Source organism: Gambusia affinis, linkage group LG11, assembly GCF_019740435.1.
Source record: "Gambusia affinis linkage group LG11, SWU_Gaff_1.0, whole genome shotgun sequence".
Lineage (NCBI taxonomy): Eukaryota > Metazoa > Chordata > Actinopteri > Cyprinodontiformes > Poeciliidae > Gambusia > Gambusia affinis.
The window spans coordinates 16,243,204-16,255,831 of NC_057878.1; the positions used below are offsets into that span (position 1 = coordinate 16,243,204).

General features: G+C 38.1%; 2 protein-coding genes across 2 annotated transcripts; both read left to right on the forward strand.

Annotated features, from left to right (window-relative positions):
* Positions 1-602: 602 nt before the first annotated feature.
* On the forward strand, positions 603-12,583 carry LOC122839642 (NADH-ubiquinone oxidoreductase 75 kDa subunit, mitochondrial-like). The gene is made up of 19 exons (XM_044131427.1): positions 603-750; positions 1,200-1,282; positions 2,864-2,967; positions 3,520-3,627; positions 3,715-3,791; positions 3,960-4,041; positions 7,503-7,633; positions 7,723-7,908; positions 7,996-8,130; positions 8,233-8,347; positions 8,420-8,565; positions 8,653-8,781; positions 8,857-8,986; positions 9,074-9,234; positions 9,310-9,464; positions 10,533-10,708; positions 10,785-10,919; positions 11,061-11,133; positions 12,220-12,583. The coding sequence occupies exons 2-19, from the start codon at positions 1,201-1,203 to the stop codon at positions 12,309-12,311; spliced, it is 2,217 nt and encodes a 738-aa protein (XP_043987362.1). The 5' UTR covers positions 603-750; position 1,200; the 3' UTR covers positions 12,312-12,583.
* On the forward strand, positions 4,050-7,038 carry LOC122839643 (myb-related transcription factor, partner of profilin-like). The gene is made up of 2 exons (XM_044131428.1): positions 4,050-5,299; positions 5,409-7,038. Exons 1-2 carry the CDS (start codon positions 4,891-4,893, stop codon positions 5,807-5,809), a joined length of 810 nt encoding a protein of 269 aa, XP_043987363.1. The 5' UTR covers positions 4,050-4,890; the 3' UTR covers positions 5,810-7,038.
* Positions 12,584-12,628: the final 45 nt, after the last annotated feature.

Consider the following 12,628-nt stretch of genomic DNA (forward strand, 5'->3'; position numbering starts at 1 on the left):
AGAGTTTCTTACTGCTGGGATCAAAAGTGATATATTTCTTGAGCTTCCTGAACACCCGGCCAGTGCTGCTGAGTGATTGCCTTCAATTTATTTATCCTGAGGGATACTTGACAAAGAATATGTGTCTGCAAAAATTATTTACTATGAACAGCAGAGTTAAAGTTTGTTAATCAAAAAATAATAGGTAACTTAATTTGAAGAAGTTTAGCAGACTTTGATGATTTTTGATTTTAATAAGCCGCTCCTAATGAATCTTCCTCATGAAACAAAACGTCATTAGTCAGCTTCCTCTGTAAAGTCAGACATTGATGTAACACCACAGAACAATGTTTTGTTCTAACAATGCTTTAAAATATGAATTCTAGTTCTGTATTACATCCTTTTGCTACATCTAATTCATTATACTTTGTTCTTCATGAACCTTTATTCAGAGAAACGTACAGAGAAATACTGATTTATTAGTAATCCCTGTTTTATGGGGTGAGAGGGACTAACAAACATTTAAACTATGACACACCTAACGGTCCTGCGCATCAGAGTGTAATATATCTCATGAATTTCAAGCAGTGACCTTTACAATAAAGTTTCATAATAGAGAGATAACTTTACCCTCGAAAGCAGCCACAGAAAACTCTCCCTCCTTTTTGGGATTATGGTACAGGCTTCAGGATTACTTAATCCGTGACGCAGCAGAATTAGAAGACAGCCCGCAATCCGCGAGGCACACGGCCCATTGAGAACACTGGCAAGGTGGGTAAAATTAGATAAACTCCATACTGAAATGGTAAACATTAAGAATGTGGGGTTTCTTTAAATGTACAACGCTTGCGGACGTTAGCAGTTGTGACGTTCCATGTGTGTTTGCGACGTTTTAAGCATCAACATTTTACGCAGTTAAAATATTAAGCATTATATTTTAACTGTATTGTTCAACCAAGTGCATTGTGGACGGGATGAACATCTTTTGTTTTTTTAACGTGCCGTGGCGTGGGTTAGCTGCTTAATAACGGTCCGGTGGATGGCCAACTTCAGCTAGTTTACCTCTGCGTTTGTTTTGGTAGCCACCCGGATGCGAATTGAGGTCGTCCACTCGGTTTAGAGTCTCATATATTCTGTTTCTCTCTCTCTCTCACTCTTTCTCAAAGGGTAAATTTGTATTCCGTGATAAGATGCAGTGTTAATTTCTGTGTCTCTTCCAGCATGCTGCGGTTGCCTGTTGTGAATCGCAGTTTCTTTCCAGCAGCTATTATTAAGGGAGGTGCGGCTGCTGCAGCTCACAATGGTAACAATATGCCACTTCATCAAATGATTAATTGATCCTGCCTCGGCTACAGTTCGTACAACGTGTGTTTTGTGTTCTTGCATAACAGCCATTTGTCTGCTCTGCTGAGGAAATTAGTTAGTTTGCTGGACTTGATGGATTAAAGGAAGGATTATAAACTCACCAGCTACTTCTGTGCAATAGGGTCACTTTGACCAGACGTGTCACTTTCAGCTCCATGTCAATAAATTAGAATATCATCAAAAAGTAAATACATTTCAGCAAATCAGTAAACTAGTAAATGTACATATATTGAAATATTTAAAGTATTCAGTTCTGGACTATGCTTACATCTAATTAGGCCAAAATTCATTTGATCTCATAATGAGAATATTACATGAAACCAATATAGAATACATTTCTATTATGGAAGTATTACTATTTGTTGGTCACAGAATGATTGTTAAGACAGCTGACTTGACAGTTGTCAAGTTCACTGGCGTCTAGAGTGAATATTCGTCAAAAAAGATCATTACTAAAAGAGATAATTATTCACAGAATGTTGTATCTAAGCATATGAATGGAAAGTAAGGTGGAAGGAAAAATTGTAGACAATCAGCCTCTAAGTACTACTGACTCCTGCTGCAGTGTATGTGTTCAGAGTCTTTGAAATGCAAAAAGATAATCTTACATGTTATATATGTTAAGACATGCAGATTGATACATGTCACTTATTCATTAAAGAATAATTTTTATGATTTTTAACTATGCAACAAAGGTGAGCCAGAATTGGGTATTGATAAAGAAACTACCGCCTCACAGAGTGCTGTACCTAAGTAAATTAATGGAAAGTTTAGTGGAAGAAAAGTTTTGAAAATATAGCTTCTTTACCAGAGCATTCTTAAACCCTGGTTAGTTTGCTTAGGATTTCAAATAAATTAGAATTTCCAAAAATTGTTTTATTTTACTAATTTGATTAAAAATTGAAATTCATATATTGCAAGGTTAATATATCCCATGTTTATTTCTGTTTTAATCATGGTTCAGATCAAGGCGAGTAAGCCGCTAAAGGTCATTGCTAAAGAAGCTGGCTTTTCACAGAGCCTTTTGTCCCTGCAAATTAGTAATCAGGTGGAAGGAAAACTGTGGAAAGTCCATTCCACACTTTTTTAGGTGAACATTAAAAGACATTTTTGCATTCTTTAAGATTTAATTATGACATTAACATGAAGTTATAGTTCACTGAACCCATAGATTAACTTCGCGTGAAAACAGTCCAAATGATGATCAAGATTCTTTTTTTTTTCTTCTGGTTTAGTTTTGCAGTCACATACTGAAGGCTGATTGAAAGTATATATCCAATTAAGGTCTGAATAAAACTCTGAGATTCAGGATCTAATATCAACATGGTTCTTTTACTATCTTTTTAAAAGCTTTGAAAGTCAGCATCCATTCCCATGATTGGTTAGCATTCATAGCATTTCTGTATTTAAAAAAATATATTTGTAATGGTCTTGACTAATACTTACTACTTCGGATGACTGATTGCAGCACAAATTAATATGTAGTAAATGATTAAATGATGTATGTCTTTGCCTGAAGCTCGCACCGCGTCTACAGCAGCAGCTGCTGCCACCACTAACCTCCTGGAGGTGTTTGTGGATGGAAAGCCTGTCATGGTGGAGCCAGGAACCACTGTGTTGCAGGTAGCATACACACTTACCCCTAATAAAGATGTGCAGAAACCAGACGTAGTATGATCTCAAACTGAAGAAAATTCATCTTCTGAGAACATTTATTCAGTGAGGGAAAGAAAATCGGGCACAACAGTTGGTACTCCTAAAAAGGCTTTAAAAAAATAATTAATTAATTAATTAATTAATGAATTAATTAATCTAAAGCACATATGTCAGAGTCAAGGCCCGCGGGCCACATCCGGCCCGCGAGAAGATTACAAAAAAAAAAAATCTCAATGAACATTCGATCAGTCCGGCCCTCGGCTTGTAGCTAAATTTTTTATTTGGCCCTCCGTCCATTTGACTTTGACACCCATTTTACTTTATTTTTAATTGACTTGTGTTTCTACCAACTTCCAACTAGTGATCCATGATTTGTTGTTCTAAATGTAATCTGACAAAGACTCCATGAATTTCTTAACATGGCTTTCTTCACCATTAAGTAATCCAAATTAAAGTTTGAATATTGAGATTTCTGGATATCTTCTCTCTGGATGTGATGCTGGCCGTATTCTGTCGCAGGCATGTGAAAAGGTAGGGATGCAGATTCCCCGTTTCTGCTACCACGAGCGCCTGTCAGTTGCTGGAAACTGTCGGATGTGTCTTGTGGAAATAGAGAAAGTTCCCAAGGTATTGTTTTGGCTAGATAGTCTGGTATTTGCCTGTTTTTACACCAACGATAGGCACAGCTGCTTATATCCTGTGTTTACCTTCCAGCCTGTGGCAGCCTGTGCCATGCCTGTCATGAAAGGCTGGAATATCCTTACCGACTCTGACAAAACAAGGAAGGCGAGGTAGGATTAAATTGATTTATGAAAAATGGCTTGATTAATGTAGAAGTTTATTGTTTGCAGGTAAACTGCAAAAACTTCAATCTGTGAAAACTGAGGTCTTTTTAATAGAAAAAACACAAGATTCTCCAACAATATGTTAGAAATTTACTTTTGGCGAATTTCACACAGAGAAGGTGTGATGGAGTTCCTACTGGCTAACCACCCTCTGGATTGTCCAATTTGTGATCAAGGAGGTGAATGTGATCTCCAGGTAACTTGTCTATCTTTTTTCCGTCGCACTTTTCACAGTTTCACTTAAACTTCAGAACAGCACATAGAGTTGTAGATGCCTGTATCGACAAACAAAACTTGACATCCATTATCATTAACCTGCATCTTCTGATCCTACTGTATTTATGTTAAACTTAATCTTGTAAATAAACGTTATCTAAATATTTTGTACAATGAAAATAAAAATTAAACTCCCTTCCCTTTCAATTAACAAAAGAGTAAAGACAACCGTTGTTAGTGATCAACTCAGGAAAGAGGGTTTTTGTTAAGCAAATAGTAATTCTTCAGGACGAGAATTGCCAATATGTAACGTCAGTGTTTATATTTACACAGACGTGATCGTCCTGTTATTAACTTAGTATGTGTTGAAAAAATCACATGCTACGCCATGTGGCAACAATTTCTTTTTGTTGTAACTAAGATGAAGCACGTCTTTCACTTTTTCATAGTACCTCGTCTACCGGATCCGCGCTCCCTGCCCCGTGCGCGCTCCCGACACAGGGGAACGTATTCTGTCGGGGGGATACCTATCTTGGTACGACACCGACTTCTGTTTATGCAGGGGGGGATTTCCGGTACATACTCTCGCGTGAATACTCAATCTCGCGACTTCGGTGGTCTACAGAGCGACCATAGTATCGGAACCTGTGAGTCTAGAGCTTAGGAGCGCTAAATTGCTTGTGCAAAAAATAAAAATAAATAAATAAATAATGAATACATTTCACGTGTGATTAGTGGGCGTATTGCGTGCGCAGTTCGTTACTGGCGCAAAGGTAGTGCTTACCGGGATATTTAAAGGAGGATTTTGCGTGTGCTACTGTCTGCCATCATGGAGCGTTTGGGGGAGCAAAGCAGCCGTAAAAGAAAAATGAAATTTGAAGCTATGGCTTTGAAGGTGCTGGTGGAGGAGGCGTGTGCTCACAGTGGAGAACTGAAGCAGAAACATCTAAGTGTTGCCAGAAGAAACGCGATTTGGGAGGCCATCTGTGAAAAGGTGAATGCTGTGAGCCGAACCAGAAGATCTCCCGATGAAGTAAAAAGAAGATGGCAGGATTTTCGCAGGAGAACAAAAGAAAAACTTTCCCTCAATAAATCCACTTCTAGCAAATCAGTCGGGGCCCCAGTAGAAGAGATCTCCCTCACTACAACTGAGCAGACGCTTCTGGACACATTTTGCGATGAGCAGATTGTTGGAATCCAGGGATGTGACTCGCTTGACCAAAAAATAGTAAACCAAGGTATGCCCATAATAACACTTTATTCAATCCACCATGAATGGAATAAATAAATCAAATGTTTTGTTTCCATCTTAATTAAAAAAAACTAAGTGAATTTCTTCATTCTTAGCTGGTGAATCTTTATCAGATGTCCGGAAGTCCCCGCCTTCCTCCACCAGTGTGCCTACATCAGAAAACTGCCCAGAGGAACCCCGAAGGTGTCCTGACTGTGATGATCTGGAGCGGATGCAGGAACAAAATCAGACGGACTCACTACAGGCTATTGCGCAGGAGATCAGAGCCGTAGCCAATGTTGCGCGCGCCTTCCGCCGTGACGCTCAGGCCATCGTGGCGCACACGAGGCAGCTGGTCAGTGCCGTGACTGGGCTCACAATGGCTGTAAATGCCCTGGCAGGAGTTGGAGGCAGTGTTCCTTCACCTGCGCCGCCGGTGAATGAAGTGGTAGGAGAGCGCACGAGTGGACGCCGGGGCAACCCGCGAAAACGCAAAGCCCCAAATAAGAACATTTGAAGAAAAGAAAATAAGAACAGTCAATGCCACAATAATCAATTTCTCATTCGGATGTTTTTTTTTATTTGTTTTTTTTTATTGGTTGTTCTAGGTGGTTGTTGAATTAACGTTACGTTTCCAATCATAACACAAGATTTCATGTCCATCATGGTGTATTTTTATTACATAAATTATTTAAATAAACCTTAAATGGCTCGTTAGAAGGTTCTTTGAATCACATTGGCGGGTGTCTATGAATACGCTGCATTCCGTGTGCGTTCTACAGTCGGAATCTGACTAAATAGAATCACGTTATCTCAACTTCAATACGTTTTATTCAAATTGAGACAAAAGACTGTCTCGTGTGATATCCCCTGATTTCCTATGATCCCGCGTTGTCACTCCTCGTCTTCAGCACAAGATCAGTCTAGCTATAATGGATCATGTTATCTCAACATGATTAAATGTCATAAACGTGAAGTTGTTGAATTTCTTGTTTATCCAACAGGATTATATCACGTTTTTGTTTGAAACGTGAAATTATTTAGTTAAAAGTACATGCTATTCTTTTGTTAATGTGATAAACCCCTAAGTTCATTTTTTTTAGTGCATTTGGTGTAATTCTCACAGTGTTTCAGAAAAAAAGGTAATTATTCTAATAGTAAGATGTGTGTGGTGGTAAAATTCCGCTTTGCTGCTTCAGAAACTCACCAGTTTATGGTGCAGTAATGGCACCATAAATTGCAATTACTGCATTTTATGGTGCAGTAATTGGAACCATAAATTCACAAAATGAGTATTTGGCCTAATCAAAATCTGTTTTCAGATGCTGTAGTGTGGCCTTAAACAGGCCATCCATACTCAAAAGCTTTACTTTATCTGAATTATTTCAATTCTGCAAGGAGAGGACTAAAACTCCTTCATTACTAGTTATTGCAAACACTTGATAGTTATTGCTGCCAGTTATGACACAGCCATTTATTAGCTGTAGGGAGCAATTACCCTTTCATATGTGGTCAGGTTTGTTTGCATGACTGTCTTCCTTATAAATGCCATAAGCATTACATTTTGTGTTTAATACTAGAGTTATCTTTGTCTGATATTAAAATGTTATTGGAAATATATGTTTGAGTGGAAATATGACAAGAAAATACAAATCTGTTAAAAAAAATAGACAATCCAACCACTCCAGACTAATAAAATGTAAAACTTTAATCAATCAATCAATCAAATTTTATTTCTATAGCACATTTCAGCAGCAAGGCATTTCAAAGTACTTTCAAACACAGAAACACAATGCAACATAGAATCAACAATCAAAACACGACAATAAGTCAAGTTCCATCAATAAATTTGTAATGGACTACGTTTCAAATACAATCCTAAACAGGTGGGTTTTTAGTCGAGATTTAAAGGAAGTCAGTGTTTCAGCTGTTTTACAGTTTTCTGGAAATTTGTTCCAAATTTGTGATGCGTAGAAGCTGAATGCTGCTTCTCCTCGTTTGGTTTTGGTTCTGGGGATGCAGAGCAGACCAGAACCGGAAGACCTGAAAGGTCTGGAAGGTTTATAACCATCTAAAGTATCTTACAATGAGCACAAGACACATAAGGCTAAGGTAGTTGACCTTAAAACCTTAGTTTAATAAGTAAATCCAAGACACACTATTAAGTAAATTTTTACCCAAATAGGTTATAAGCAATATTTCTTTGGTAGGACCAGTCCATGCAGTTCGGCAGCGACCGAAGCCGCTTCACAGAGGGCAAAAGAGCAGTGGAAGATAAAAATATTGGGCCCCTTATAAAAACCATCATGACCCGTTGTATCCAGTGCACTCGCTGTGTGCGGTGAGTCAAACTATAAGTGAAATGGTAAACTGAGATGCTGTGCCACTTGTGAAAAAGTAAGTACACCTACATGTATGTTGCGTCTGCAGCTTTGCCAGTGAGATTGCAGGTGTGGAGGACCTCGGCACCACCGGCAGAGGCAACGACCTCCAGATTGGGACTTATGTGGAGAAGATGTTCATGTCAGAGTTATCTGGGAACATTATTGATATATGTCCAGTTGGAGCGCTGACGTCTAAGCCTTACGCTTTTACTGCTCGTCCTTGGGAGACCAGGTTTCTAGATAGTTCTCAACACGTTTATTAACTTTTCACAAGCTCTACTCTGTTTACATTTTCTTTTTTTTTTTTCTTTTTTTACAGGAAGACTGAGTCTATTGATGTTCTAGATGCTGTGGGGAGTAACATAGTGGTGAGCACTCGTGGTGGGGAAGTGATGAGGATTTTACCCCGTCTTCATGAGGATATAAATGAGGAATGGATCTCAGATAAAACCAGGTTAATTCCTCATCAAACTGGCTCTTCATATTAGAAAAAGATTAAAGTGCTCATAAAGGTTTACATTGTTCTTTAACTGTTTCTGACTTTTATATTTGACAGGTTTGCTTATGATGGTCTAAAGAGACAGAGGCTTACTCAGCCAATGGTGAAAAACAAATCTGGGGATTTGGTCCCGACATCGTGGGAAGACGTTCTGGCCCGAGTCGCTGGAGCGGTCAGTAATTGACAATTTTATGGCTTCCTCCATTTTCAAGGAAGTGAAAAATAATACGATCTGTTTGGACAGTTGCAAAGCGTCAAAGGAAGCGACATTGCCGGTGTTGTTGGAGGTCTGGTGGATGCAGAGGCTCTCGTTTCCCTGAAAGACTTGCTGAACCGTTTGAATAGTGATAACCTCTGTACTGAGGAGGTGTTTCCCATGGCTGGATCTGGGTAAGACCACCATAAGATGAAAACAAGCAGAGCTCCATTGTGAAAATGTGCTGATCCTGTTTTCTTTCCACCTTTTTTCTTTTTTAGAACTGATCTGCGTTCCAAATATCTGCTTAACACTAGCATTACTGGCATTGAAGAGGCTGACGTGCTCTTGCTTGTGGGCACCAACCCTCGCTATGAGGCGCCTCTCTTCAATGCACGCATCAGAAAAAGGTAAATAAAATGCTTACCTTTGACTGTGTGACTGTCGAAAGTAAATAACCTTGATTTCATATGAAATTGCCATAGCTGGCTTCACAATGAGCTGGACGTAGCTCTAGTGGGCAAGAAAGTGGACCTAAGTTACACTTATGATCATCTTGGAGAGTCTGCTAAGATCCTGAAAGACATTTCTTCAGGAACTCACCCTTTCTCTCAGGTAACCCCCGGATAGTTTACAGGTACAAATGTTCCCAAACATTAGGTGTGTTGCTTCTGATTTCGTGGACTTTGGCTGCTCTTGCAGGTTTTGGCTCAAGCAAAGCGCCCCGTCGTTGTAGTTGGCAGCAGCTGCCTGCAGAAAGAGGACGGGGCTGCAATAATGGCTGCTGTGTCAACTATTGCTAGGAATGCTCGGGTCAGCAGTGGCATGCAGGGAACCTGGAAGATTCTCAATGTGCTTCATAGGTAGCAACCTCAGAGAACTCTAACTAACTGTATGATTCCCTTAGTAAATCTTTGTTGTTTTGCTTGTGTCATCAGGGTTGCTAGTCAAGTGGCAGCACTTGATTTGGGATACAAGCCAGGTGTTGACTCAATCTTGAAGAATCCGCCTAAAATTTTGTTCTTACTTGGGGCTGATGCCGGCTGCATCACTCGCCAAAACCTTGCAAAGGACAGCCTGATAATTTATCAAGGTAATATTTTTCTTTTTTTTACTTCTCACCAGTAGAGGCCGTTGTACTGAACATACTTTTTACATTAATTTATTGACTCTTAAGAGGTTTAGTTGGATTCCAGTAAAAGAAAATGCAAATATGAGTAGCCAAATAAATTTGGTTATATAGGTTTAGAATGGTTTGATTAGTTTAGCAAATGTAATAGTTCTGTAGTCAAGCTCTTATTATTCACTCACTTACAGATTTCTGCATTCCTGTCAACATGGATCATTAAAAAAGTCAAACAAAATAAGATAAGAAAATAAATAAAAGTTAGGAATCTGGAATATGCCACACTGACACTGGGTATTAAAAACCTTCCTAAATCAAAAGTTCTTAAGTCTATTTGACCTCAGGGACTACTTAGCAGAAATAAAATATTGTTCATGTTGTTCATAGCCATTAAACATATTCTCCTTTTGTCACATTATAACCACAAACTTTTATGGTGTTTTTTTTGTATTTGCAAAGTTACATGCAGTGTTGTGCAATTGTAAATAGGAAGGAAAATGAACATCATCTTCTCTGTCCATGTACAAGAGGAGTGTCCCCACAGCATGATGCTGCCACCACTATATTTCACTGTGGGACTGATATGTTCAGGATGATTCAGAGTTCTATTTTCTCTTCATAGGGTTTTTCATGAAAGCCAAAGTGTTGGGTTTTGGTCTTTGTAACCCGAGCACCATCCAGGTTTACTATTTTCCTACATAGTTTGTGTTAAACCATTAAATGTGACTTCTCATGAACTTCAAGCAATTTCTTCTTTCCACTCATCTACAAAGGCCGAAATTGTGGAGTGCACGACTATTTGTGCTGTCGACAGATTGTCCTTGCTGAGCTGTGGAGCTAATCCAGAGTTACCAGCAGCCTCTTAGAAGCTTCTCTGTTAAACGCTCTTGGACTGGCACATAAATCTAAACTAACAGTGAATTTTGTACTGGCAGTGTGAGAACGTTTGAGGAATACATATGCTTTTGCAATGAACTGCATAACAAGGCAGAAAGTTGAGCCTACATTATTATGACTTTCCATTTTATTACCTAGGTCACCATGGTGATGTGGGTGCCCCGATAGCTGACATTATACTCCCTGGAGCTGCATATACAGAAAAATCGGCTACCTATGTGAACACAGAAGGCCGTGCCCAGCAGACCAAAGTTGCTGTGACTCCTCCCGGCATGGCTAGGGAGGACTGGAGGATCATCAGAGCCATATCTGAGGTATACCAAAGAACCATATATAATGTTGTAAACAAAGGTAATTACTGTGTATAATTTTTTTTTTTCTCATTTAAAGCTTGCTGGAGTCACTCTGCCTTATGACAGTCTTGATGAAGTACGTGACAGACTGGCTGAGATTTCCCCTAATCTGGTTCGATACGATGAACTTGAGGAGGCCAACTATTTTAAGCAGGCTAATGAACTTTCCAAGGTCAGCAGTTATCTTCCTTTTTTGATTTTAGTCGGTCGCAGACAGGCAGCAAGTCATAACAACTTCATCACTGTGTACTGGTGACGTTTCTTAGTTCATGTGACTCATTTATATTTGATGCTGATGCCTTATCTGTTTCAGGGAGTGAACCAGGCAGTGCTCACTGAAAGCTTAGTTCCCCCACAGCTTACTGCGAAGGACTTTTACATGACAGGTGGGTCGTCATTACTATGGGGAGAGAGTGGCATACTTCAATATAACATGGCTAATCCTACGTTATAAAGATTCATAAGTCATATGATGATTATGTTTTTTTTATTTCAGAGGCAAAACCAAATTATTATTATTATTATTATTATTATTATTATTATTATTATTATTATTATTATTATTATTATACAAATATTTTATGATTAACATCAAAGCATCCTGCTCTTCTCTTTTGTTAACATTACACTCAATTGTGTACACTGTTCAAAAATACATGTATTTGTTTTATTTTTTTCTCACATTAAATCACTCTAAACATTCTCTGTTTTAAGTCAGTTAGCTTTTATTTGCTTAATTCTAAAGTAACAAGAGAGAGAGAAAGAGAGAATTAGGATTTGTAAGCTTTTAATCAGAATATTTGGGTTAACTGGAGGTATAGCGCACCTGTGATTGTAATGGAAGGCCACAGCTCAAATAACTGGTTCCATGTGTTAATTTAGTCGCTAAGAATTCGAAGGACTAAGTCAGTGTTTTGGAGTTATTACAAAGCGATGATGTTAGTCTTAAATTAAGTTTCTGGGCATACCTTATAAAGTGTTTGAACAAGGTCCCCTTCAAAGTTTCAAAGCGTTGGCAAATACTTTTTATTTTATTAATGACGAAGAAGATTTGAACGAATTCTCTACGAGTTGCAGTAATGTCAAATAAAGCCGACCAAATTGCTAAACATACTTTAACTGTTTTTCTAAATGCATGTTTTAAAAAAGGACTAGAATATGTTGTGTTATTAAGAATACAAATATAATCTCTATTTTAAGCTGTAGGTTTGAAATATGGCTTTCAATCATGTGAGCAATTTTGGGATAGAATATGTATATATATATATATCTATATATCTATCTATATATATATATATATATATATATATATATATATATATATATATATATATATATATATATAGAGAGAGAGAGAGAGAGAGAGAGAGAGATATATTTTTTTTCAAAAAATGTCATGTCATAGACACTTTTGAGCTTTTCTTCCATGCTGTAATGGCAGTTTACAATCTGCTTTAAACATGTACCCACAGATCCCATAAGCAGAGCCTCCCAGACCATGGCAAAATGTGTGAAAGCTGTCACAGAGGGAGCCCAAGCCGTGGAAGAGCCAGCCATTTGCTGAAACACAATGGATAGCCATCAAATGATACGCACAACTTCTACATTTGCACTTTTCTAGATGAATATTTTTTTGCACATCACTGCAGATGTTCTGTAATGGAATGTCATTGTTTAACCTTTTTGTGTGCAGAGTGAACAATATCACCTTATATTTGATAGATATTCTGAAATCTATAAGGTAAAAAGAGGATATAGTTTAAGTGTATATTTTTTGAAAAGTATTCAAAATAAACTGAAATTTGTTAGCATGTCTAATAAATCTTTTCAAATTTATTTAAGCTTTTGCTTTTCAAAGTGTACTGAAATTACACCGACTAA

Coding starts and splice junctions, on each gene's coding strand:
- LOC122839642 (XM_044131427.1), top strand. CDS start 1,201: ATGCTGCGGTTGCCTGTTGTGAATCGCAGTTTCTTTCCAGCAGCTATT. Junction 4,042..7,502: donor GAGGTGAATGTGATCTCCAG/GTAACTTGTCTA, acceptor TTTCTTTGGTAG/GACCAGTCCATGCAGTTCGG. Junction 11,134..12,219: donor GAAGGACTTTTACATGACAG/GTGGGTCGTCAT, acceptor ATGTACCCACAG/ATCCCATAAGCAGAGCCTCC.
- LOC122839643 (XM_044131428.1), top strand. CDS start 4,891: ATGGAGCGTTTGGGGGAGCAAAGCAGCCGTAAAAGAAAAATGAAATTT. Junction 5,300..5,408: donor CCAAAAAATAGTAAACCAAG/GTATGCCCATAA, acceptor CTTCATTCTTAG/CTGGTGAATCTTTATCAGAT.